The sequence below is a fragment of the Trachurus trachurus genome (genome assembly GCF_905171665.1).
Source record: "Trachurus trachurus genome assembly, chromosome: 8".
Taxonomy (NCBI): Eukaryota; Metazoa; Chordata; class Actinopteri; order Carangiformes; family Carangidae; genus Trachurus; species Trachurus trachurus.
The window spans coordinates 16,011,723-16,039,125 of NC_139905.1; the positions used below are offsets into that span (position 1 = coordinate 16,011,723).

At 45.9% G+C, this 27,403-nt stretch overlaps 1 protein-coding gene across 3 annotated transcripts; it reads right to left on the reverse strand.

Annotated features, from left to right (window-relative positions):
- Nucleotides 1-53: 53 nt before the first annotated feature.
- glis2b (GLIS family zinc finger 2b) lies at nucleotides 54-27,403 on the reverse strand. Of its 3 annotated transcripts, none has more exons than XM_083977921.1 (7): nucleotides 26,320-27,403; nucleotides 7,959-8,160; nucleotides 7,698-7,828; nucleotides 4,020-4,157; nucleotides 3,772-3,905; nucleotides 3,551-3,669; nucleotides 54-3,143 (listed from the first exon to the last, which is right to left on the reverse strand). In XM_083977921.1, exons 2-7 carry the CDS (start codon nucleotides 8,134-8,136, stop codon nucleotides 2,410-2,412), a joined length of 1,434 nt encoding a protein of 477 aa, XP_083834047.1. In that variant the 5' UTR covers nucleotides 8,137-8,160; nucleotides 26,320-27,403; the 3' UTR covers nucleotides 54-2,409. The 3 variants fall into 3 exon arrangements, with proteins under 3 accessions (XP_083834047.1, XP_083834045.1, XP_083834046.1); XM_083977919.1 differs by having other exon boundaries at nucleotides 4,020-4,175; XM_083977920.1 differs by lacking the exon at nucleotides 26,320-27,403 and adding an exon at nucleotides 25,744-25,781 and having other exon boundaries at nucleotides 4,020-4,175.

A 27,403-nucleotide genomic window follows, 5' to 3' on the forward strand; every position in this document is an offset into this window, starting at 1 on the left:
GACCATGTAACATGCTAAATTTTACATGGTTCACCATCTTAGTTAAGTGTTTTTATTTGGCCATAATCCAAAGTACTGGAGAAATAGGAAAATCATAGATGAGAGGTTAAGGGTTCACTAAAATCGTTACGATTAAATCATGAGGGGGACCAAATGTAATCACAATCCATCCAAAAATATCCCTATAGAAAGTCAGGAAATAACCAGAATCATTAGGATTCATCCTCTGAGTACCATGGATGTCTGTGCAAAATCTCATGGGAAACTCATACAGGAATCTGGACCAAATTGACACTGTTGCTTTGCTTCAGATTTACTCCCATGCAGGACCTCCTTCCCCACCCCAGGTTGGGAACCGCTGCCCTGTGGAGAACCACCGAAAACCTCTCCCTCTCTTATTCTCCTCATCCCCATTGAAAGACTCGCCTTCAACAGCAGAAAGCTGATTGCAGAGCAGCCATCGCAGAACACAAGAAGCAAACGTCAACATCAGAAAAAATGTCTCGTCTGAACAACAGCAAAAAAAAAAATTATGACAAAAATACAAAACAGCAATAACTGATGTCTAATGATGTTCTAAGACTGGGCGATGGAAAAGTAAAGACCGCCAACATAAGCATAATGGGGAGAGGAGGGCTGAGTGTGTCAGTCTCTTGAAGGAATGTTCCTCGTGTTGTGATGAATCCTCTCGTGTGCCCCCACCTCTCCTCTGCGGAGACAGCAGTCAACATCATACATGCATTAGCACTAACACAACACAAGCCTGGAAGGACCCCACAGCGAAATGGAATAAGAGCAAACTTTTCTCTTTTTTTTTAAAGAACCGTGACTTAGCAGTAACATTTCATAAAACATGTAAGGAATATAGTTTGTGGTAAGTGCATGTTGACTGCTTAATCGAACCATGAGAAAAGTTTTCCCAGAAGTCAAATGAGTCTTTTTTTCTCTTTCTTTTTCTTTTTTTTGCCCCTTTGGACAGAGTAAAATGAGGCAGTTTGCAATAGTGTGGCTTCCAAGTCAGTCCAGCTGTATGTGGCATTGAGTGCATCACACCCCCCTCTGTGGCACAATACGTACATCCCACTTTACCCTCTCCAGGTATTTTTGGCACAGCGTGAAGAGATGTTGAACTCGGGTCAAAACTTCAACTGACCGAGGCTAAGTTGGGCTTTTCGACTCGACGACCACCTGCTTTTCACAGCTGGTTTTGGGTCGGGTCACTTTTAAAAAATACAAGACACTAGTGTTTATCACCACAGTGGCCCTTTCATACACAAACTGGCCGTGTTGATTCAATTACGGGAAAGCAGCTGGACAATCCAGGAGCAAAACACAGTGCTCGTTTCTGTAAATGGAAAGCAGGATGTCGTGTACCGCGTCCATCCAGAGGGGGGAGCCAGACACATCAGTGCTTGGATTTCACTTGTGTAGTTGAGGAAGTAATGATTGGTCATTGCCAGGTGATGTAACACCATTTGTCTGTGTTAAGTCCTCAGATCACTCTGTGCCCTAAAAAAGCCCCTAGTCTGCACGCCTGGCACACATTCTGGTGGACTAGGCTGGTCCGTGTTGGTCACCCTCCCCAAAGTGGGGACAGATTGTCAAAAGTGCTCTCTCCCAGTTTATGTTACACTGGGGAAGCTTAGAAGTTAGCAGCAGTTTTGAGGTTTCAATACTATAACCAGTTGACACTATTAAGTGCTGTGTTTAATTGAACTGTCTCGGAGCTGAGGCAGGAGACTTGCGCCTTCTGCACAAAATCCAAGACGGGTTTTGAGTTCACTTGCTTTGGTACGGCAAGCTTGTCTGAATCATACTAATCACAGCAGCCTGTGAAAAATAGGTCATCATTTTAAAAATCAACTGTGGAGAATCTTCCTATTATGTGCAAGTTTGCCCAACTGTGAGTGCGTCATTCAGTTTTCGTGGTGTATCTATCTCACTGCTAAGCTGGAGGCACACTGTCAATGAAGTACAGTCATATAAATATTCATCAATGAATCGGGACTTTTGCAGGACAGAGCGCTAAGACTGTCGTGTTCATGGTCCCTGTCCACAGAACCAGCAAACAGGAATGAATAGAGTATAAAATAAGCAACGAGGAGTCAAACCACACGCGTTCCTGAACAGACAGAGTTCTTGGGCCTCTTGGTTTCCCAACAATAAAAGAGGCTTGCGTTGTATTGTTAATTCATGTGAGGTGTAGTGTTATCTATTGTTTTCTTGACTGAAGTTTTGATAGGTTTCTCAATAGGTTTCTCTCTGAAATGCATTGCCTTGATTTGATTGTGCGAGTCAACCCCCATCACCTTTGACCGCCTGTACCCTCGCTATGGCGTTCCCCCTCCCATCCCAACCCCCCTGAGCTCTTCTGGAATGTGTGTGTATACGTATCTGTGTGTATATGCATCAGTTGACCACAGCCGGCTTGAGCACCACGGTGCCTGGAGGGATGACCACCCAGGACAGGGGATCATGGGACCCTCCCGTGGAGAGGTTCAGGACCCCCCCAGTCACCTCATTCTCAGGCTCCTCCCCCTGGCCCTTCTTGGCCTGCTGGCTCTGGACCCTGCGCTCGGACGCGGCCCCCAGCATCATGGGCAGGCCCAGCGCCGAGGAGGAGAACGCCGGGGAGAGCAGAGGGGACTTGGCCAGGCCCAGCGGGGAGCCGTTGAAGGACAGGATGGACGTGCCTCCCAGGCTGCCTGGAGGCGAGTTGGGGCAACCGAGGGAGCTGAGGTCCAGGGGCCGAGGACTGAGGGGAGACAGGGGCACGGCGCCGCTGAGGCCCTGCAGAGCGTGGCCCCCCAGAAAAGCGGCTGCTGCGCTTGGGATGATGATGTGGGCCCCGCTCACGTAGGAAAGCTCTGAATCTTTCCCCCCTCCACTTGCTCCGACACTCTGACTCCCCTTCAGCAGGGAGCCCACCCCACCTGGGCACCCCTGCTCCTGAGCCACGAAATGACCATGGGCTTTGATGTGCTTGCGGAGAGAGCTGGGGTCTGTGTAGCGCTTCAGGCAGCCCACCATCTTGCAGTAGTAGGGCTTGTCCACATAGTGCGTGCGTGTGTGTTTGAAGCGGTCGCTGGAGTTGGAGTAACGCTTGTTGCAGCCCTCATATGGACAAATATAGGGTTTTTCACCTACAGGGGGGAAAGATGATTCCAATGTTTTATACAGAATAAAGAATAAATTAGACATTTCATCTCATATCCAAGGATCCTGATCCCCCAACTCCATAAATTTAAAGTTTAAATTTTAAGGCTACCCATATCTAACCACAATTTTTGTAAGTAAGTAATTTATTTATATAGCACATTCTATACGCCAGGCGTAGACTCAATGTGCTTTAAATGACACAGAAAAGACAAAAGACATGATAAAATGCATACAGTACTGGATACTGACACAATAAAAAGACATACAGTATAGGATTATAATAAAGCAACATCTTGCCGAACACTGACAATAATATGCACAAGGGAACCTTAACTAAAAGCTTGCTTGAAAAGGAATGTCTTTTTGTGTTTTGTAACTCACTACCACTAACCTGTGTGAGAGCGGTTGTGTATCTTAAGGTTCTCCAAACGTGAGAAGCTCTTGTTGCAGGTGGGACAGCGGTGCGGCTTCTCATTAGTGTGAGTGCGGATGTGGATGAGCATCTTGTACCTGCAACCAAACGAAAATGAGTTCATTAGTTCATCATCTTCATCGTTCTCCCTTTACTTGTACGTGCACATTACAAATCACCCAGCTGTATCATTTTCTCACCTGGCATTGAACCCCCTGCCTTTGCGAGCACAGCCCTCCCAGTGGCAGCAGTACCCAGACTCCTTTTCAGGCTTGACATGGAAGTCGTTGACGTGGTCGACCAGGTCTTGCAGGGAGTCAAAGAGCAGATGGCACTGGAGGAGAGAAAACAGTCAGCAATTTCAAGTTCATGGTGCTGATTCCGCTATTTTTTTTTTATCTAATCCTGGTTTGGCTTCAACGGCTTTCCTTTAATATCCAGGCCTTACCTTCCTCCAGTGGCATGCCAGTTGTTCATCTGCCGACAGGTCAGGCGAGGCCCTCGTGTCGCTCGTTTGGCCAATGAACATGGAGGATGGCAGGTGAAGTCCCGCCCCAGCTCCGATTGGCACAAAAAACTGAAAGGCCTGTGAGATGTGAGAATTCTGATAAACAAAAAGAGAAAAGAAAAAAAGGTGCAAACTCATCAGTCTGCTGCACTATGCATTTTAGATCACGTTGTCTGTAACGCATTAAGGCCTGAAAATTAAATGTATGGGTGCTTACTGAAGCCTCACAAAGACAACAAAAACATCACAACCAAGACAAGACTGTGTTTTTCTGAGCTGAGGCAATGAGTACTGATGCTGTGAAATCCCTTTGAAGGTACAATTGAGAATGGTGCACGATGATGCTTAGAGCTTTAGAGCAAGTGATGTATAAAGCAGGAAAGAGGAAGATAAATGAAGGTGCCGATGACTTCGCCGGAGAAACTATTCAATAATGTGCACTGTGCAGACAAAACCTCTTGTTTTGTCAATGGAGTACAGAACTGCTGATCTTCATCTTTTCCTTCAAAAATCCACTCTGCTCTCTTTCTTGTAGTCACCCGCTGCGTACTACAAAACCTCCCTACATCCCTCAGCTCAGCATGGGAGCTGTAAGATTCACTGAATCTCAGCTAGGGCTCAAAGAGCTAATGCACCGGCTCAGACACACACACACATGCACGCACATATATGCACACACATACACACACACTGTGTAACCCAGCTTGGGTAGAAAACAGGAGAGGAGCCTGGATGAAACGTTGAATTTAGAATAAGGGACACATAAGTCCAAGCTGTCGTGTGAGAGCAGGGAAGCAGGGAGAGAGTGAGAGAAAAAGGGTGCAAATGGATCACAATCCTGCGGCTGTCTCATCGTCTTCAGCTATGTCAGAAATGTGTATGTGACAAATTTCGTAAAATTAGGCCAATTCCCTGTGCTGAGCTCTCTGCCTCTGCATGCAGAACTATGTGAGCTGCTTTGTGAGATGCTGTAGGGGAGAGAACATGTGAGCGTGAGTGTGTGCAGCTGTTTCTCTATAAGAGGCACTTAATTGTGTATATGAGGGAGAGAAAGTGTCCTATCTGTGTCCACGGGGGATAAGTGAAGTGTGGAGTGCGTGTGTGTGTGTAGCGGCGGGGTTGGGGGGGCCATCGAGGACTCGGTGGGACGTGGGCTCAATGGTCCCAGCCAATGTGTCTCAATTCAATTGGGAGGGAATTGAATTAGGCGGCGTGAGGTCTGCATGGCCGTACCTTGTCTTAAATCGGATTATACATGTACACACACACACTCATGCAAGCATACACACAGGCACACACACACACACACGTCACGCCAGTGGGGCCACTGAGTGCAAGTCCCACAGACAGAGGCACTTGTTGGGGATACAAGAGGTGTTTGATAAGAGCTAACACCCTCTCTCTCCCTCACACACACACACACACACACACACACACACGGGCCTCCCAACCCTCTGCGTGGCCTGATGGAGAGTATGACACAACCCAACGTTGTTCTTGATTTGTTCACTCCACCAGCCTGAGTCAGTCTCTGCTGAGGACAGAAAAGTGTTGGCCGCTCACTAATGCACCGAAAAACTGTGTTTATTTATTTTTCTACAACTTTGAGGTGAGCGAAAAGAATGTAAGAAGAGAAACAAGTGGAAGTGATGGAGGTCTTGGTCGGCAAAATAAAAGCAGATAGAAGGAGGGACAGCTGTGCTGGTGTGTAGACAGGAGGGACAGAGTACACAACTTCAATACCTGAGTCAAAGTAAAGATATTCTTGGTCAAATATTGCTTCTGTTAAAGTACTGGAGTTGTTGCTGTAAAAACTACTTAGGTATTCAAATGTATTTTAGATATTTACAAAACCTAATGACTCTAATGAAACAAACTACCGATGAACTGTAGAACCTGTAGAATAAAAAAGCAGAGGTGTGGACTTGGACTAGAGACTTGAGACTTGACTTGGACTCGAGTCCCGATTTTGATGACTTAAGACTTGCTTGATCAAATCAAAAAAAGACTTGGACTCGCTTGGGACTTGATGCCAAAGACTTGAGACTCTACTTGGACTTGAGAGCAAAGACTTGAGACTCTACTTGGACTTGAGAGCAAAGACTTGAATTCAAGTCAAGTCACAAGCAGCAAGCACAAATATTTAAATATTTTAAAAAGTGTCACATCAATGTTATACTGCAGCAGCCAGCCAGAGACATTCCTATAGAACCCAGTCCTGTTATCAGTCTTGGCTCTATAATTAATGCCAACACACTAATTCCTACCACACATAAAGATAATCTGGCTGATTTTGCCCCGATTTTCCCCCTTCTGACCAAAGACAAAAATCGCCCGATTATCTTAGGCTCTTGAGATTATTTTATGAGATTCTCCTGTGGTGTGTGGTGTTTTAAGATTTAAATTCTCCGAACAATCGGCTCGTAAAACGGTCGGCGGCGACAATCGTAAATATTAAACATGTTCAGTATTTACAATTGTTGGTCCCAACAATCGTGACCATTGGGATCAAAAATCGGCTTGTATGTGGGGGAACCCGACAATCCTGAGTCACCTGCTTCTTTATGTAACCAATAAAGAAGCAGCTGACTGCAGCACACGTAACATAACAAACCAGTGTGGCTAACGGCTCCATGGCATGGATCTATATAATACATCCATGCACCATGGCTACCATCAACAGTGTAGCCTACGTCAGATCACGTTTGATCACGAGATTTCTGGCGTGTTACTGTACGTCAATTTTAAATAGCTTTATTGGCATGAGAAGGCAGTGCTTATATTGACAAAGCATATCACAATAGAATATTAATAAAAATAAACAGATGAATAAGTGGCAGAACATTAACAATAAAATATAAACAACTTAACAATTGAGGCGTGGTCATGATCTTTACGTATCATTAATTATAATCGATTTGTTTGGGACTCGAAACAAAAATCTTAGGACTTGGTTGGGACTCGAAAAAAAATCTTAGGACTTGGTTGGGACTTGAAAAAAAATCTTAGGACTTGGTTGGGACTTGAAAAAAAATCTTAGGACTTGGTTGGGACTCGAAACAAAAATCTTAGGACTTGGACTTGACTTGGGACTTGAGAGCAAAGACTTGAGACTCTACTCGAGACTTGAGAGCAAAGACTTGAGACTCTACTTGGACTTGCAACATAGGGACTTTCTCCCACCTCTGTAAAAAAGTTTGTAGGATCTGATACAAAGCCTGAAGGAGCAACTTCTGTTTTCTTGTTTCTCACTGATGATGTTGTTTGTGGTAAATATGAAAAAGATTTTAAACTAAGAGAATCTATCTTTCTTTCTAAAGATTCAGACATGGACTTCAGATACATGTTTGAAAATGCAGAAGATCAACATGGCTGACAGTGTTGGAGTGGTTTTTCTCATGTGATGATGAACACTGTACAGTCTAGCCCATTTTCAGAATAAAAGAAAATTAATTCCACTGACTAAAACCTCTGATTCAAAGTAAAAGTTCTTCCAAGAAATACTTGTGTTTTTAAATGTAGCGAGGTAAAAGTCATTAGTTTCTAAAATAAATAATGCTCAGGTACAGTACCCACCCCTGTGTGTTAGTTCCATGTGTTTGAGCTGCATATACTCACCCCTGAGGGGATGTAGTTGCCGTTGGTCATTTCTGGAGAGCTGGGGGTGTGGCGAGAGGAGGGAGACATGCTCAGGTCCACCGCAGGGGGGGTGGGGGTGTCTGTTCGATCATGAGGGACCACCTGCACACCTGACATAACCACACACACACACACACCTGGTAAGATGAGCTCTCCATAAAGACACTGCTCTCAGTCGTTCTTTTTTTTTTCCTGTCAAGTACACACTTGTGTTTTCGTTTTCATTACAAGGTGACCTACCTGTGTGTGGAGAAGCCGGCGAGGCTGGCTCTATGACTGCGGTGCCGTCGTCTGCCATGCGGAGCTGGCGAGCCCGCTTGGGGTGCAGCGGGGAGAGGGGGGGTGAGCGAGACCCTCTGTCCCGCCCGTTGGCCCGCCGAGGGAGCTTAAGGTCCAGGGGCTCGTCCAGGGACAGCATGACCGCAACCCGCCGACCTCCCACCTGCACAAACAGCCAATAGCAGATCGTCAGAGCACGGCCATGTGGGGCAAATGTAGGGTAACTCGTTTTTTTCATATGAACACAGACATAACGTACAATAAAATGCTGCGTTGAGACAGATTCTCTCACCTGCAGCATTTCCCACACTAATGCTGCTGAAAGTTTCTCACATTCCACAGTCCCACTGAGTGAGAAATACTCTCACACAATGGTAAACTCACCACAATTGTAAACTGAAACACTGACTAAGCCGAAGAAAAATAAACATGCACATGCACACGTTGAGATCTGGGTGACCCCCTCCTCTTTTTCCACACTGACCTTTACTCACACACTCTTCCTGAGGAATGTCTACAATCCAATCCAGATGGTCACCCTCAGTCGGCCCTGCTTCACCCTACCCCTCGGCCAGTCACTGGCCCTTGCACCCTGTCACATCACCCGCTACCCCCAGCCCACCCCCAACCCCCCACAGTGTGCACCTTCAGACACATTGGACCTTTAAGACCCACCAGCTAAACCCCCCCAGGCCTTCAACTCCAGCTGCACCCGCTCTATCCACCTCCTCCCTTCTCTAAACACACTGACCTCTGGACCCAGCCTGAGGCTTGTGGGCAGGACGGTTCATCTAGCTGTCATTCTGAGTTCCTCAGCCACCGGACTGACCCAACATCACCGTGTTGTACTATGCCAGGAATTTAGCAAATAAATACACAATCACACACCTATAGATGAACCACTGAAGTTAAAAGGGTTTACATGAGTTTAAATCACATTTAAGCTTCCAAATCAGATCCTATTCTCTTTTATCTGAGATTTCCTGCCTCACATATACAGGTGGTGCTAGTACAGTGCTACTGGTTTATAGCCAAGCTTTCCATTCAACACAATATGTGTTAGGGTTCACTGCTCCTTCTCACCAGGCCCACACACAAAAAAACACAAATCTCCTCAAAGCATTTTCCATCTAAACACACGCACAGTTGCAGTGTGTCCTATATTCCTGCTCAGGTTCATGCAGAACAGCTCCCAGTGTGCATGTAATGGGAACACCACACACTGATACACACACACACACACACACAAGTAATGAATCAAACTGTAATTTCAACAAATTCACCCATCCTCCCTCTCTCCCTCACATACATGCCGGCACACACTCATAGAAGCCACCATTGGTAGTGAATGGTGGGCTTTGAGAGCGACTGGCCAGGGGCCACATGAGAAGCCCTTGTGTCTGGGAGGCACGGAGCTGAGAGGTCACCAGGTTCACCAGCCCAATGAGGGACGGCCACCAGCTCACACACATATTCACACACACACACACACACACACACACACACACACACACACACACACACACACACACACACACACACACACACACACACACACACACACACACACACACACACACACACACACACACACACACACACACACACACATAGCCAGAGGGTGTGGGAGAGGGGTGTACAGACTCAATCAACCATAGATAAGAGGATGATGATACACATGTACTGATACAAACAGAGGAACATACTGTATGAAGATGCACACAGAGCAGCATTATGACTTTATCGAAGAGATCTCGCTGTGCTGATGCATATATACTCTCTACAATATGTACATACGTATATGTGTGTGTGTGTGTGTGTATGGGGGGGTGTGCACACTCGTGCTCCTCACATGCACACACAGAAACAACTTAGGACAAATAACCTTTGGTTTTTTATCTGATTACAGATCAATGACAAACACCGACCCACAGGTCTCCCTTGATGCCGACTTTAGAGTGACACTGAAATGTCAAAGATCATTTAAGCACAACAAGCAGGGAAGCCCCCACAGAGACATGGCAGTGCTGCACCACCAGGATCAGGGCTTTTATTCGTACAGAGTTGAGGTATTTCCAACAAGCTGCAGCCGGTGATCGGCAAAATCAAACACACCACCTCTTTTATGATTCAAAAACAACTCTTAACAACTCAAAACTACACAGCTATGTGAGTTAATACAGACTTGACAGAACTTGACTTGAACACATCCTTTAAATGATTTTGACATTTAACAGCTACAGTTAGGGCTCTGGGGGGTGTATCCATCCATTGTTTTACTGATTAATATTGTCATAGTCATAGACAATGTCCTAGATTTTGCTAAATGTATCCAGTTACACCTGTGCAGGCTGTTAAATTTAGATTTAATCATCAGTCAAACCCAGGTCAAGTGCGTAATGATTACGGAGGAGTATCTCTGGCAGTTGCTCTAATGATCATTTTGACCGTAGAGAGTTTGTTCTGTGGGCAAACGCTGTCATTAGCTGTGAAAATAAACATGTTTAGATCTGTCAGAGCGGATATGGTCCTCATTTAGAATGAGCTGCGGTTAATACCACAGCTCTCTCTCTCTCTCTGTTTCCTCTGAACTGGGTGGATATGACTAACTTGTTGTAACTCCTACCGCACAGGCTGCCAAGAGTTTTGGCTTTATTGTTTGGCTAAAGTAGCAGAAAATCGCCTGTCATCCACTTTAAACGAGTAAAAGCCCTTACCCTGAGATGCAGACCAGGAGACCGGGGATCAGCTTAACCTTTCAGTAAATCCTGCTCTCATCCACTGCAGGGACAAACAGCAATCTGGCCTCCCATCACTGTTATAAACCAATGCTATAAAAACACAATGAGAAACAGATATGGGACTGCTGGATCATTATGAATATAAATGAGTTTGGCAGCTCAGATCATATGATCCGACATCTCTCACTGTGAGACAAAGACGGGGGTCTCCACAAACACAAAAGTTCTTCTCAGACAGCTGCTCCACGTGCAAACCATTACTATACCCCCATAATAGACTCTATAGCTCATCTTTCCAATTTATTATACAGGCTTCTGTGCCTATCCCACTGCATGCAAACAACAGCCAGTCTCATACAAATGTGTCCTTCCCTCTATATCATAAAAAGCATTGTATTAGTCTGCCATCTTGTAGCATGATGTTGAAGGGACACTACTTTAAACTGGCAGCATGCTGCTGTAAACAAGACATCTGAACAATTTATTTATTTTAGCATTACATCTTTTATCCTTTATATGTTCTAGAAAATGAATGTGCCTGGAATGTGACTGTTTTTTCTATTTTCCTAAACAATTAAAAACACATGAAATTGCTACTGATCTGATCACTTCAACATAATCAAGCTGAAAATATTTGGGATAAATCCATTATTACGACGAGGAACAACGCACACTGTAATTGTAGAGGTGCTGGTGATGGATAAAGTTCAGAAAAGAAAAGAAGAACGCCGCACACTCAGCTCCAGTTGCAGAGATTTATTTGACAACGTTTCGGCCAAGGCCTTTGTCAAGTGCAAAATCCATTATTAGACAGCTGACAGAAAATTAAATTGAAAGATATTTGACTATGAATTAATCATTTAACTCACTCATAAAAACAGATTAATTTATGAGAAAAATAATAAATAGCTTCAGCTCTATAAGACATGATACACCAATGATATAGTATGTGTATATGAATGTGAATACGGAAATTCAGTTAATGGATTTACGTATGTCTTGTTATCACATATAGAGTAAAGTACTAGCCCACTGGAGTGGTGAGTTTTAGTTCTAGGAATGTGTCTGAAAGCACACACTGGTCCGTACCGCTGTGTGTGTGTGTGTGTGTGTGTGCGTGCGTGCGTGCGTACTTTTTTGCACAGAAACAAACATAACAAACAAAATTCACATGAAACTCACTCCGACTTCTGAGAACCTCAGCAGGTCATAAAATATCTACAACAGACACAGCACAGTCTATACCACACCAACGCGATCCCACGGCAGCTCCCAGTGAATCAGCCACCGTAGCTGGGTTTCACCTCAGACCACCCTCACGATTATTTCTAAGGGCAGAAATAGTAGAAACTTGGCTGGGAAGTGAGTCACAGTGTGTGTGTGGATCTTGGATTGGAGTTACGGGGATCTCAACTGCATGCTCCAAACAGCCACAGTCACTGAGAGCGGGTTTGTGGGAAATGTAGAAACAAAAGAGACAGGGTGACCGAGTGAGAGAATGATACAGAAGAGGAGAGAGTGTGGTGTTGTCTATGTGTGTGTGTCTGTGCGTGTTTGTGTGGATGACAGCAAGATATGCAAGTGTGTGTGTAAAGCTCAGTGGCGGGTGGCTGTGAAGTTTGGGGAACGGGTGTTGGCTGGCCCCCATGCAGACTTCCTTGCTCGGCCGTGGGGTCGACGGTCTTTCTGAAAGGCTGCATTGTCCCTTCTCTGGGCCCTCTCCTCTCTCTCTAGCAGAGTAAACACAGGCTACAGCAGCTGAACGGGGCAGAGAGAGAGAGAGAGGAGGGATGACCAAGGGGGCCACAGTGAGGATGTGCGAGAGTGAGGAGGAAGTGGAGGAGGAAAAGAAGTCCTGAAAGAGAGGTTTTCATTTGGCATTTCCCATCATCTATCCCATCTTGCATAACCTTTCCCCACCTGAGTACTAAATTACCACCCCAGGTCACTTTGATGAGGTGTGTGTGTGTGTGTGTGTGTGTGTGTGTGTGTGTGTGTGTGTGTGTGTGTGTGTGTGTGTGTGTGTGTGTGTGTGTGTGTGTGTGTGTGTGTGTGTGTGTGTGTGTGTGGGAACGTGGGTGGAGGCTGGAGGGTGTGGGAGAGGTGGCAGTTGGTTGATGAGTGAGATAGCACAGGAGGAGAGGGGGGCACGAGGTCAAAGGGAGGCGTGTTTCAGCGTTTTCAGCACCTCCGCGCTCTCCGAGTCTATAGGCTCACACGGATCAGCGCTGACCCTCTCAGCCACGCTCTGACCAACTGATCTTCAGTCTGATCTGAGGAAATCTGCAGTGAGGAGGCTCATGTTCCAGCTCAGTCTGCCCGGTCCCATGGCGGAGGAACGAGAGCCAACAAAAAGCATCAGAGAGTATCAAAACTGTGAGCTTTAAGATGATTATATTCCACGGTATAAAATGGCATTTTGTAATATTTTGGTTTCTGCGAGGGTTTCAGAGTGAGAGTGTGTCTGTGTGTCTGTGTGCCTAATGTGTGTGTGCGTACGCGTACACACACACACCCCCCTCTGAGATTGGCTGTAACTTAATCTCCCTCCTGCTGTGACCCTGGGAGGTGGTCTGTAGGAGGTAAGCCATCTCTCCCCGGGGCTCTTTGCTCTCTTTTTTTGTCGTTCTCACACACAGAAAACTCAGGGAGAGAGCGAGAAAGAGAAACAGCACGGTGGGAACGATTATATTATAATCATGCATTTCCTCTATAAACCTGTATTTTGTGGTCGCAGTAGGCCGTTGTGTGTTACTTGACCTGGCCTTAGGACAGTTCAATGGCGGTTCAACAATTTGACAATTATAGTTTTTAACAAAACTTATGTATGTTTATGATAATATAGGAACAACATCTCTTACTTACTTAGCTCTTTAAATGGTTATTATTTAAAAATAAAAGTTTAAGGGCCGTCAAAATTATTCTAGATTCAATTTTTATTGTCAGTTCTCGGTATGTCTAGGATTTACAGAAGAATCAAAAAGTCATTTCTCTCTCACCTAAAATAAATATTATAGATTAATTAAATGCTGTAGAAAATAAAATACAACATATAATATATAAAACCACCTATGTACTTCAGTGGCTGTAGTGCAAAGTTAAGTGCATATGGTAGCTATGTTAAAATCCAGGACCGGGGGCAGAGGGGGGAGGTAGCTGGCAGAAATTATGAACCATGTTTATGTTCAAAACTGAAAAATCAGACAGTTCAGTCTCGTAAGATTAATTAAAATATCAATGTGCATAGCAAAAAGTAAAAATCGTCAAAAATCCAGTATCGACGGGGTTACTACAGCATAATTTAGGATTGATATAGGGTTTCTCATTCAAGGGCTACTGAATCAAAAGGTGACTTAAGAAATGTAAAAAAAGTGCGACATTGACAGTGGCCACATTTAATGAAGGGAAGGTAAAACAGCTCGGTTTAGTAAATATGCTTCTCTCTCTCTGGTTTAGCAGTGATGTGTAAAACCCCACAGCTGCAGCTCTGGTCTTGTCTAGACCTGCTGCTTTTTCCATCCTCCAGGTGGGAAGGACAGGGTCAAAGGTGACTGAGTGAGGCGAGGGTGTGGTGCGACCTCTGACCCCTGCCATTTGGGTTCTACATCTGCTATTGAGGCCAAGGAGGTATAAACAAAGTTGGCACGTTTCAAGCGGGTTTTATGCACACAATACTCTGTGAATAATCGGATTTAGGTGATCAAAGCATTTCCACTCTTCAAAGTAAAGCGATTCCCTTTTGCAGTTTTTTTTTCTTAACAGCCAGATTTAAATGGATTCGTATCAAAGTTAGACGAGATTAGTCAGAGACGGAGGCGATGCAGCGCGTTTCACACATTAGCACCAAACTCTAAAGACAGTCTGACGAAGGTGAGGCAGGTTAATATCCAGTTGTCACTATGTTGAGTTAGTGATATTGGAGGAGACAACAACAAAAAAATAGGACTAAATATGGTCCCTGGCTGCTTTACTGGGATTTGCTGACGTTTCTTGAGGTAATAGCTGCGAGTGACCCCACCTCCACTGACACATCCACACCCGAGCCACAGCCCCCGCATACACCCTCCACTCCTCACCCCCTGATGGATCACTCAACACCCAAACAACACACACAGCTGAGAGATTTTTTTTTTCCTGCCTCTGTCCTCCTCAGCCAGCCGCCTCCTCAGACAGGAAACCTCAGTTTCCACTCCTCCTCCTCTGGGCCTCTCATTCCCTCTTTCTCTTTATCCCTCTGTTCTCTTTGCTTTTGTTTTTCACTCAATTTCCCTGCTCAACTTCTTTCAAAGTGTTTCTCTGATATTTTTCTCCTCTCATCTCATTCGTCTCTCACCTAGTAGTGCAGCCCTCCCTCGATTTAATGGTTTATTCATTGCTGAATTATTTCCTGTATTCACAACGTTTCTCTGAGATTAATCAACATAATAAAAGTTGAAGAAAAGTTTGAGTAACTTGGTAGTTTCTCACTGTCAATCTAAACTTCTGCCCTTCCTCCTCCCCCTGTGGCAAAAAGGCATATAGGATCACACTCAGGATTATGTAATAGCAGCATGCACGGTCCCATTGGGGAAGGGCTATTGAGGAAAAAGACAGTTGTTGGAGTGGAGTCACAGAGGCTGCAATATGAAGACACGTGCGTTTGCTTCAGCACAGGGCGAAATAAGCAAAAGATTAGCTCTTGTTCTTTCAGAAGATTGAAAAAAGAGAACAGGAGTATAGGCTACAACAGGAACATATCAGTGATATCAAAGAGAGTATGGTTGTGCAAAATGAAAAGATAGAGATGGACGAGAGACGGGGAGAAATCCGAGAGAACACATGGAGCAGGGCAGAGATTGAGTGAAGGAAGGAAGCAAAGAAAAAATGGAGGGATAGATGGAGCGAAGGAGGGAAGGAGTGCAACAGGAAGCTTCTCAGCGAGCTACCGATGGCCTCCAGCCAAAGTGTTCAGACACTGAGGAATTCCATGCAGAGGGCAGGGAGGGAGGCACAGAACCAGGAGGGCGGGTCGCACTTGTGGTTTGTTGTCAAAGGGGACTGCTACATGAGAAAGGACGGGCACACGCTTAAAGCGATACCTACGAATGTCAACATTTTTGTTAGGATGCAATACTTTAGGATGTGCAGCACTAGCTGTGTTTAAGAGATGAGTCAATCCACAGACATTTAATCGGCAGCTGTTGAGATAATCAAAGAGTTATTTATATGAGGTTTCAAGCCAGAAATACCAAACATGACATGACTCTAGTGTCTCAAATGTGAGGATTTGCTGATTTTCTGTGTTTTGCACCATTATAAATTCATTCTATTTGGCTGTTGGACTGTTTGTTGGATGAAACCAGGAATCCGACGTTTTCGCCTTCAGCTCTGTGAGAATTTTTCACAGTTTGTTCACATTTTATAAACCAAAGAATTAAGTGAAACAATAAAAGTTAAATCAAACATGAAAAATGCTTGTTTGTGCTGGAAATTACTGCGGCGTCAAGGTTTTGAGACAAATTATTACCATAATCTATGGCTACGTCCACAGACAAAAACAATCTCCGTATAGAGTGGGGTTTGCCCTCCATATCAGAAGCAATACTAACATACCAGAAAATACATATCACATGACCAGTCACGTCCACTGGGTATGTGTGTGCAACTGTAAACAGGAAGCAGATTGTCTACTCTGCAACTGGTTGTTTAGTTGCAGAAAATGCCATGAACACCTCAATGGTGAAAAGTAAGACCAGAATCTTCTTTCTTGGACCAACAAGGAGGTTGAACTGGACACTACTGCAAATGTAGCAAAAGGCTAAGACATAATGAATGCTGCAATCAGGCAGACCTGACAGCACAACAATTCCACTTATTCTGCCTTATAGTGAGATTAGGTCACGAATGATCTATAAAAAGCCAGCTGACTGAGATTTCACATTGTGTCAGTAAGCCTTATGTCTTGCTAAACCCTGGATTATTGCACGACACAGTGACCTCACTTGACTCTTGATGTGGTGGGGAATGGGGATGGATGCAGAGGAAGGATGAAACGGTGGATTTAAAGGGAGATTGCACCTTCAGTTTGTGTAAAATGAGTTGCTTTTGTGTTTGACTGCATCTGTAAACTAACTTGTCTAACACGGACAACAAATATATGCAAAATTGGGAGGACTGAGCGTGGTGTCATCTGAAAATCACTCCAGCAATAAAAAGCCAATAAAATGAATGTAAAGAGAAGCGGCAGGTGCAGTGGGGGTGAGAAGCTGCACATTGGCATGCGGCTAGGAAACTTCCCCCAACTCACTGTCATCCCTGGTAGCTGCTGCACGACACACACACATATAGTACGTGATTGAGGGCCCACGTGTAGCAACATGTGTTTTGAGTCACTGGTTAGTGTTTCTCCCACCTACTCCCATTCAAAATTACGCTACATACGCTTTTAATCAACTAAAATAGGTTTAATCTATACCGTAGTATCAGGGCAGCAATCAGTGGTAAACGGATAATCCTCCTGGGGGCGATGACTCAGAGTGTTTAAACAGTAAACCTTCCCAACACTAATGCTTAAGGCACTTCACACAACAGTACTGTGGGCTTTGAAGAGTGGTGAGTAATCTTACAATAACGTGGGGCATTTCACAACATTGCAGTTTCATAGCGCAGCAAAGGGTAGCGGGAACCAACTAACGCAGCAGGAGGCCCGCCACCATCCATGGAAAGAGAGGAGAAGAGAAGAGAAGAGAAGAGAAGAGAAGAGAAGAGAAGAGAAGAGAAGAGAAGAGAAGAGAAGAGAAGAGAAGAGAAGAGAAGCATGTGTTTGTCTATGCACTCAGGAGGTTTGAGCGACATCCCCACCCTGCTTCACTTTGGCCTCCCACTAACTCTGCTGGGCCTCTTTACCTCCTGCAGTCCACTGAATGCGTGACACCCCTCCCCTCTCATCATTTCTTTACCATACTTCCATATAAACATGAGCTCTCCTGGTTTCCCTCTGCACTATTCCTTCTCAACTTCCTCTTCACTTCCTCAGGCTAGATCCCCATCGTCTGTCGTCGCACTCTCCTCTTCCTCTTCTTCATCAACCCCACATGTCTGTCTGTCTCTCTCTCTCTCTCTTTGCCGTCTCACCCCCCACCCCCTCTTTTCAGTCCATTCCTGTGGCCTCTCCCCACAGGCAGTGATGCAATCCTCCGACTCCTGCGCGCAATCACAGGGTCTGGAGTCGGCTTGCCAGCCAAGCAGGGGCGTCACCACACCACGCTCAGTAGGAAAGCAACAGGAGAGGAAAGAAGGGAGGTGGGGGGGAAGGGGGGAAAGAAAAGAAGAAATTAAGCCAAAGAAAGGAGGAGGAAAAACAGTCTGAGGCTGTCAGAGTTGGTGGTGGGTGATAGAGTGAAAAAAAAACATGATAAAAGTTAATAGCTCTGTTTTACAGTATTCACAATTAAACTTGGGGTAAACATGTTTTTGTTTTGCATTCATGTGGTGAGGTGTGATTTTTGATAAAGGATCTTTTGAATGAATATAATAGTGGATGAACAAACAGCACAACAGCCCAGCTCCTCGTCTTCTCATCAGCCCACTGACCAGCTGTGTCTGTTTTGCTGGGGTTGCTGGATAGTGTCTGTGTTTCGGAAGTGACGGCTCTTCGCTACTCCCACACCGAGTGCTGTCATTCCAGCTGACTCACACAGCTCGACTTGAGGTATGAAATTCTACTGATATTTGAAGAGGTGTAACTTTGTCAGAGCTGAGAGGTTAACACCCTCTCTGGAGATACGTTCCCAAACAAAAACTTCCCTTTTTCTCTGCATGTCCCAGCTGAGGCTGTGCAGATGACATGTGTTAGCAGCGCGTGCATATAATGGATATGCAGCGGTATGCTAATGTCTTTTCACTGTAGAGATGCGTGCATGGAAAGAGTGATCTTATCAAACAAAATGCACTTCAGAGCAGATAGAAAGTGAGACTGTGGAACTTTAAGAAGTCGAGTTTAAAGCTGAAAACTTGTAATGCTTATGTGCAGGGGTGCATGAACACACACACACACACAGCTTTGGTTTGCAAGCTTTGCAGAGGCAGACCTCCCCTAAAGGCAACAGAAATGAGCACAAGGTCAGGTTAGGAATGCAAAGCACTGGCACCTGCCTAAATCTTTAAAATACCAGGTTCACTCAGCACACACACACACACACACACACACACACACATAAACAAAAGGCCACTGCCGGGCACTCCCCAAAGTCCAGGTCAGAGTTAAGACTTAAGAGAAATGACTTCATTTCAAAACAAGAGACCGAAGAGTGTGCACCAAAACTTGCATCTGCATCAAAGCATATTACAAAACAGCCAGCAGAGCTTCAAGCTCACTTTGAGTGCACAAAGCAGCTGTGTCTGTATCCTGTATTCCCTCACTGGTAAAAACCCAGCACCAGTTCTAAGCCACTGGGTAGGAGGGAATGGGAGGAGGTCCAGAAATCTCTCTTTCTCTCTTCTTCTCTCCCACACAGTTAACAGCAGGCTGAGGGCAGATTAATAGGGGTGACATGCGTATGGAAACTGTGGTACGATAAGCAGCAAACCCAGGCTATATTTCAGCACCAGTTTGCTGGGCCAATGTGGTCTGTCCTTCCAATGACAGCTTCAAGGATCAGGGCTAAGAAGTATGGGGCCACACAGTACAAGCACACATAACACACTGACTGTACAGCCTTTGTGTACAACCATACAGACATGGATACGTGTACAAATACACACACACACACACACACACATAAACACACACGGCATGCTGGCTGTGTGTTATGGAGTTCAGACCAGTTCAGAGCGTTGTGGTACCGCTCCAGCTATGGGAGGGGTGCGCCTGTCTCACAGTCATTTCCTGGATGGAGATATTATGGCACCACACGCATGAGAAACAAACCCCTTTCCCCTTTACACACTGACCCCAGCCACTTTCATTTGCTTGCAACTCAATAAGCCAACAGTGCATAGTGAACTCCCTGGGAAGCAAGTCTTTTTATTCAATAGCCAGGGTAATACGATCCCCAACAACAGCTTTATGCAACACGGCCACTGGCAGACTGGGGGTAAGGCATGGGGTGGGCTGCCGGCCGGGTTGCTTTTCTTTATTGCTATGTGGCGTTGCCGAGGCCTGCCGGACACGACCGCCGTGTCGTAACTTTTCTAACTCTTAATGCCAGAATTCCTGGACGGCCACTCCCTGTCCCTGGAGAGCGCCAGGTGACACCTATGCACTGGCCATGCTACACAGCTGAGAAGGGGAGGACGGGGAGGAGGGGGGGCAGGGCACACAGAGCCAGATGTGCTCTGAACAGAAAGTGCCTCCATTAGTGTGTGCTTGTTAGCATGTGATTCTATACGTGAGTGCAAGTGTGTTTACGTAGAGAGGGGAGGAACAGGGCAGGGGCTCAACTTCCAAAACCAAAGCATATTGAAAGGAGAAGAAAACAGGAAGAGGGAGAAATACAAAACAGCAGAGGGCAATTAGCAGATGAAGTGACGTGATGTGTTTTTGTGTGTGTGTGTGTGTGTGTGTGTGTGTGTAGGGGGACAAACACAGAAGCAGGACCATCAAGGAGCTCCTGCTTCTTTAAATATGGGTGTGCCCCCCACCCTCACTGTCTGCAATACCTCCATTTCAACCCCTCTGCCTCCCTCCGCAGTGATCTCACATATACATGTACACACAAAGCTTGTGTTGTCTTTTCCTTATGAGGCCGTGCCAACTTAACGGCAGCCTTGTGTTCTCCCTCCTCACATGGAGCGCCGGTTCTCTCCGAGTAGCCCTCCACCCCACGTCCCCTCTCACCGTGGCTGGCAATAAGACAAGGTCAATATGACAGTCTTTTCTCTCCTCTCTCTTTTGCCTTTATCTCCCTCTCTCCCTCCTTTTTCTCTCTGTATTTCTGTGTTCTCGCTCAACTAAGTGACAGGCTCCACCCTAAAGCTTTCATCTCTTGCAGCCCCATCCAAGAGAGAAACAGAAAAAGAGAGTAGAGAGACAGATGCAAAGGGACAGATGGAGGGCGACTGAGATGGCAACAGACAGGGTTGAGCATAATGCTGCAAAATGGAGTAGCACGAAACTCTTGATTTAAATTCGTTGGCACATCTAATTTGTGCGATCTGTTGGAAACAAGCATCAGAAAAGGTCTGGAGACGATTCTTCTTTTCATTTGGCGAAACCCACTGGAGAGCGAAAAGGGCTAATAAACGCGCTGTGGACAAATGCAATCACACAGTGTATCGGCAGCCTTGGAAAGAATGAGCCTAAGAGAGGATCTCAATTAGTGTTGAAGGTCAGGGCGATATTCATGCTCTTACACACTCTGCTGTCCTGAATCAATACTGACATTTAGAATCAATTAAGGAATAGCCAGGCTCACAATGTCTGACAACACCATTTATTGAAACCTGAGCAAACAGGGAACAACAACACTTAGAAGCAATTGGAGGCAGTAAAAGAGAGGCACAGGCTGTGTTAGGTTAGTGATTGGTTATTATTCAATATGGCCACTGAAAGTCAATTACTACAACTTTCGGCGACCAAATAAAAGCAGGGAGGGTGCTTTAAGCGTCTGAGGTCTGTGCAAGTCCTTATTTTTCAAAAAGCAACCTCAAACTCAAAACATTTCCAAATTACATAAGGCTCCATCATAAGAAAAAAAAAAAAAAAAAGAACCAGCCACGGTACATATGAATTAAATTAGTGCTGGCAACATCTCCACAACACCACAGAGAAGGTAAACACTTAAGGGCCAAATTTTTTTTCTCTCCTTCTCTCTTTTAGTGCATGTATAAGATGGAGAATCTCTTATATAATTTATGTGTCGCTTATGAAGCTGGGGGCTCATGGAAAGCCGGAGACGAAAATGCGAGGGAGGGACGGCAGGAGAGAGAGGGAGCAGAAACTGAGTTTAAAGCGTGGAGGAGATGGAGTCCCAGGGAGTTAGAGATGGAGGGAGGAGGGGGTGAAGGGGGCAAAGTCTGGAAGCTAGCTGACAGGACTGGATATGCCCAGACAGAGAGCCAGGCCCAGGCCCAGACTTGAGAGCCTTATTTGAGTCTCAGAAATGCCTCACCCGTCTCTCCCTCATCCCCTTCTCTAAAAAAAAACACCATCAATCCCTCTCCCCCATCTCTCTCTTTCCAGCACGTTATGCCTCACCCGTCCCGTACTTACAGGCCGAGCCCCCTCTTCTCCCGGCTCCTCCCTTTCTTTTCTCTTCAAACAAGCAAACACACACATACATACATACCTCAGTCACAGTGAACTGCTGTATAGCTGTTGAGGCTATACTAGACAATCCAGGGTGTTGGCCAAGCAAGTAAATAATAATACAAACCAGCTGTGTCTCCACTTAAACTGCATTGCTGTGAGCATATTACAGTACAACTCACAGCACAGCTCCCTGAACTGAGCTCCCACATATCAAAAGGGTCCCAACTAGATTCACTTCTACTACTTGACTATAAGTTAAATATTAAGTATGTTGGTGAAAACGGACTTTGTAAAAAAAAAAAAAAAACTTTCCTCGAACAAACCCCTTACTCCCTGCTGCCATTCCCCCACACCTTCTGCCAGCTCCTTTACGATGCTGTTATTCTTTCATATCTTGGCGTTACTCCTATATTCTTTCTTTGACTTTTCCTCATCAAGTGTACCCTGCCCCAGACACGGTCTGCGTATTGTCTGAAGGGCTCTGCGAGCTGAAATTCTCTCACGGTAGAAATACTGAGCAGGGAGCGCAGAAGGAACATTAAAGAGAATGAGAAGAGGTAGGGTGGGGTACTGGCTGGAGTGAAGCACTGAGTTGTCTGTGTTTATTTTGGAAATGCAGTCCTGCAGACTTGCAGCAGAGGAGCTGACCCCTAAACTCCACGACGGCAGATCCTCACAGAAAGAGTCCTGCGCTCATTTGGGATGTCCCACACAGGTGATTTTAAAAAGGGTAGACCATATATCCCCGAGGGGGCCATTTTTTTTTTACCACCCTGGGGATCCAGGAATGGTCTGCTCCAGGAGGAAACAGTGAGGCCGTGAGGTGATTAGTGGTTACAGTTTAACTGGAGAAAAATGCACGGTCCGTGAGCCCAGCCAGCCAAGGAGCAAAGCGGTATGTGCTGGTCTCTTTCAGTTTGCTAGTTAGTGTGACTCAAGCTCTGTATCCGCCTTTGTCTATTCTTGATGTGAAGATCCAGGAACCTGGCCATCATCCTGCACAGACGTACTGTATCACCCTGTTGTGCTAGTATGGCTGTGTCACCTCCCGCTGCACACATGGCAATGATTAGTGATGAAGAGATTTTTTTTTTGGGGGGGGGGGGGGGGGGGGGGGGTGCACAGCGCCGGACTGTAATGATACGAGAGTTGAGAAAAGCCGTTTACTATCATTTCCAAGTGTAACTCAAGTTCAGCTATATTGAATCTACTGAGTTTCCACTGAGACTTTACTGAGTCACATTGATATCTTCAGCCTTGCGGCTCATATGATTTACATTGTGCAGCCAACATCAGCTGCAAAATAACCAAGAGCTTGCCAGCAACTCCAAAATTAATTACAAAGTCAAGCCGTGAAGTTAGCAACAACAGGTCATTCATTCCATATCATTCATAATAACATAATAACACAAACACTATATCTCGTCACCAAGACAACTTTATTTTCTCTCTTTTTCATCTCAATCCGACCATGGCTAGTGTGATAGGAAGAACAATCTTGTCTCCACTCCGCTCCACTGAAGGACCACACAGCTTCATCTGGCTACATCGCACATCTCCTGTGACATTTTCAGCCCAAACAAAGGTCAAGAGCTTGGATGTGCAACTCCATTAAACACGTCAGACGAAATGACATACAACCTGGTAGTGGTTGTATTTCATCTACCGAACATCTCAATGCATGAATCACAAAGCTGTTTGTTCGATTAGCATTCATTACCGACAAGTGTAAAAGGACATCTGTCATGGGAATCTAAAATAAAGAGGCTCTTATCCCTGTGAAGATGAATGCAAGTGTGTATCAGGTGCCTTGTTTTCACTGCGTGTCGCCTCATTCACTGACCACTGTAATCCTCCCTCCCCTGCTGCCGAGTTGCCTTTCAGCTTGACCGTAATCCCCAGCAGCTATGGCACCCCACTGTGATATTAATTCAAACACTCTCCCAGTGTAGTTTGTACCACTTAAATTCCACCCACTTACTGGTAGCACCACTAGTCCTCGGAGTTTTTTATTTTTCCGCTGCACCATCCATGATAGAATGATATCAAGATGAGAGTTCCTCTAGCATACTGCACTATGCAAGAATCAAGCCCAACACAATTCTCTTTATATCAGATGAGGCCCAAACTTTTATTGGTCTGGTTTAAGGCATTAAGTACAAGTGCAGTGTGGGTTCCCACCATCCCTCTACCACATGCCTCGTGGTTGCTCTCTGACGCAGGAATATGCCATTAGGGTCCACCTTTTCCACCATAAAGCAGCTGCATTTCCCTCACAGTTTGGGACCTCAGGGGTATGATGTCACACAGTTTGTGGTGTGGGGTGAAATCTCAAAACGGGGGGTGGGGGGGGCTTGGGAGGGGGTGGGAACCACACCCCTGATTTGATTTCAGAGACTGGCACGGTGGAAAGACTTTATGGTATATCCACTGCTGCACTAATTACAGCAGATGAAGCCAGTCCATGTCAAACCTGTAACTCTGGGCAAAACTCTGTGCAAGCTGTTGCTCCCGAGCAGCTGTCCAAGTATCTACATTTTGCCAAGCATGCAGTCAGGATGGGAAAATGTACAGCAAAAAAAAAAGGCTGCCTACACAAAGACACACACACATCCTGTGAGTGTGGAATGCCACCACAGGGATACACAGCTGGACCCCAGTGGACATCTGGCTTTATGGAGGAGCTGATCTGGTTCTCTCTGTCATATGAGAGAGCGTCGCCTAAATAACCACTGTTCCGATGCTGTTAAAGACACCTCTGTCTGTTGGATGGATGTTATGGTTGACCTGTGGCTGAACCGATCATCAGCTGATTGGATAAACAATGCAGCGAGCAGGCTGGGGGGATGTGAGGAGCACCTGTGCTCACAGTTCAGAGAGGGGTTATGGATTAAATAGCGGGGGCCTGGAACAGGGAGGGAGAAAGAGGGAGTCAAAGTCCTCCTCCACTGGCTGCGCAGCCTCTTTCACTGCTCCTCTTCCCCACATACTTGGAGAAAGGTCGAGCGGGCCCATCGCCAGACCTCCTCCACTCTTCATGTGCTATCTGTGTAACAACGTCTCTCAAGCATCCGTATATTATATCGTTCAACACACAACCTCACAGTCACCTTGGAAATATACAGCCATTCTGCCCTGATCCAAAATATTTAAAAAAAAGTCCAAACCCTTAGTGTGCCTCGATCTGCATTGTGGCCTAATGCTTTTTAATGATCAGGCCTTATTCCTCTCCAGCACAGGGCTTGTTAGGTCCGCCTTGGCAGGACTCGGCTCTTTCCCCTGGCATCTTTTGGAACAATGGGCCCATGGGAGGCAGCCAATGGGGAGAAGGTCCATCCCAAACCCAGTCCCACTGTGCACACAATTAGGCTTAGGGACAGTGGAATTGCTTAATTGGAGGAAAATAGCTCTTTATCTAGGCCTCTCTGCCTGTGCTCATCCTTGCCCCCTGCATTACATGCTTGGCCTCAGCTAAGTTAGAACTGCTCTCAACAAAAATGATAAAATGGCAGAGATGTCACCAGCTTGAACCATCACCCAGTATGTGGAGCAGACTGTAAGGTTTTTAAGCACAACTTCCTCATGGTGTACTGTATTTTTGTATCTGCTTTTGAGACCAGAAACATAATGCGAGTGCTCACTCACAAGAAAAACTGTGCACTCTCTGACAAAGGCTACAACATGCTGGCATGAAAAAAAAAGCATATACCGTCTGTCATGTGGAGCCACAACACTGAAAACTGACATCATTTTTTTTAGAGGATGTTTAGCCTACCTCATGTTGGAGGTGTCAGACAGTTTACCCACATCTCTATTTACCAATACACCACTGATGTAAGTGACTGTCACTGGTCTGTAGACGTTGAACTCTTTATCAGATGTTGTGACAGAACATCAGAGAGCTCAACGAAGCGCCTGCATCTTGCACAACGGCTGGCTGGGCTGTATAGGGCAGGATTTGTGATAGTGCTGCTGTAAAATAAATAAATAACATACAAAATCACTCTCGGGGTTGAATATGGGGGGTGCCCGTTCACAAAGGATGCAGACACGCGGAAAAGGTCGCTCCCATGTTGAATTAGATACTGCCACGGTGTCTGCGTAAATGGCACAATCGGCACGTCCGCTTCAACCGGGCTCGAGCATTGACAGTGTGTGCAGGATGTCGGCGAACCGCTGGAGAGTCTCTGAAAATAGGTCACTGCCCTGCTTGAACTCGAGCATTTTTTTTTTTTTTTTTTCACATTGTAGCAGTGCACTCAGACCAACGTGAACATACATGACATGACATGACAATAGACGCAATGTGCAGGACTGACAATAGCAAGACCGAGGGCTGCTGCCGGCTTACCTTACTGAGGAAAATGCCCGTGGATACAGCCGAGATATCTCCGACTTGGTTCCCCCTCTTCCCGGTGCAAACTTCGCACGCAAAGTCCTGTGGCTCAAACGGCGGTCGGTGTCAAGTGACTCCTCGTCAGTATATCACCTATTCTTCGACTAAAAAAATAAAAATAGAATAAAAAATAAAGGCTCTGACACGTCTTAAATATATATCATTAGGTGTCTGGAGAGGCGGTCCGTTCCCAGACCATTGTCAGGATTATTTCTAAGCATGGAAAAAAAAATCATACACATAAGCCGAGACGCAGCGTGTGTGACAGCTGCTTGTGCAAATAAAGACTAATCTATGGAGTGACAGCCTTGTCTGTTGCCGTGGGATGATATATGCTGCATGTTCTCATGCCACTGGAAACCCGTCAAAAAGTGTAAACACCCAGATCCGTAGTCTTAACTGTTCCCGCTGAGGAGAGAGAGAGAAAAAGAAGACCACTGGTTGGTTTCTGCATCAAAAACGCATAAGTGATTTCTTCCTAAATGCAAAGCGCATCGCTTAATGGCAACGCTGGTCAAAGTGGGGGGGTGGGGGGTGGGGGGTTCCTATGGGTGCTCGTGGTTCTCCTTGGGGGGGTAGGTGGGAGGGCTGTTCAGACCACAGGGATGGCACGAAGTGGTGGGTAGAGTAGATAGGGCGGGTTGGCGACGGGGTGTGGGGTGGTGGTGGTGGTGGTGGTGGAGGAGGGGGGGGAGGAGGATCGTCTCCTTCTTCTCCGGTGCTTTTCCAGATGCCGAGGTGGGGCTGTTTCTGCTGCTCTCTGGTTTCGCAGTTGTCCCCGTGTCTCTTCAGATTTCTTTTTTTTTTTTTCTCTCTCCCCCTCTCTGAGCACTCGAGGAGACGCTGAGCGTTGATAGTAGTCTCCCCCACGACCGTCTGAAGCGCACAGACAGGCGTCCGGAGCCCAGCCAGCCCGTCAGGACCAGCCCAGAGTCTGCCAGCTCAGCGCATGCTTACTGCTCCGCCCCTCCACCATGGGCAGTCCCCGGCTCCTCTCCAAACTCTCCCCTTCTCTCTCTCTCTCTCTCTCTCTTCTCTG

Bases quoted from the DNA above. Each gene is read 5' to 3' on its own strand.
- glis2b (XM_083977919.1), bottom strand. From the start codon at position 8,136: ATGCTGTCCCTGGACGAGCCCCTGGACCTTAAGCTCCCTCGGCGGGCC. The intron at 7,829-7,958 runs GTAGGTCACCTT...TGGTTATGTCAG, and splicing joins GCCGGCTTCTCCACACACAG to GTGTGCAGGTGGTCCCTCAT. The intron at 3,670-3,771 runs GTGAGAAAATGA...GTTTGGTTGCAG, and splicing joins GGCAGGGGGTTCAATGCCAG to GTACAAGATGCTCATCCACA.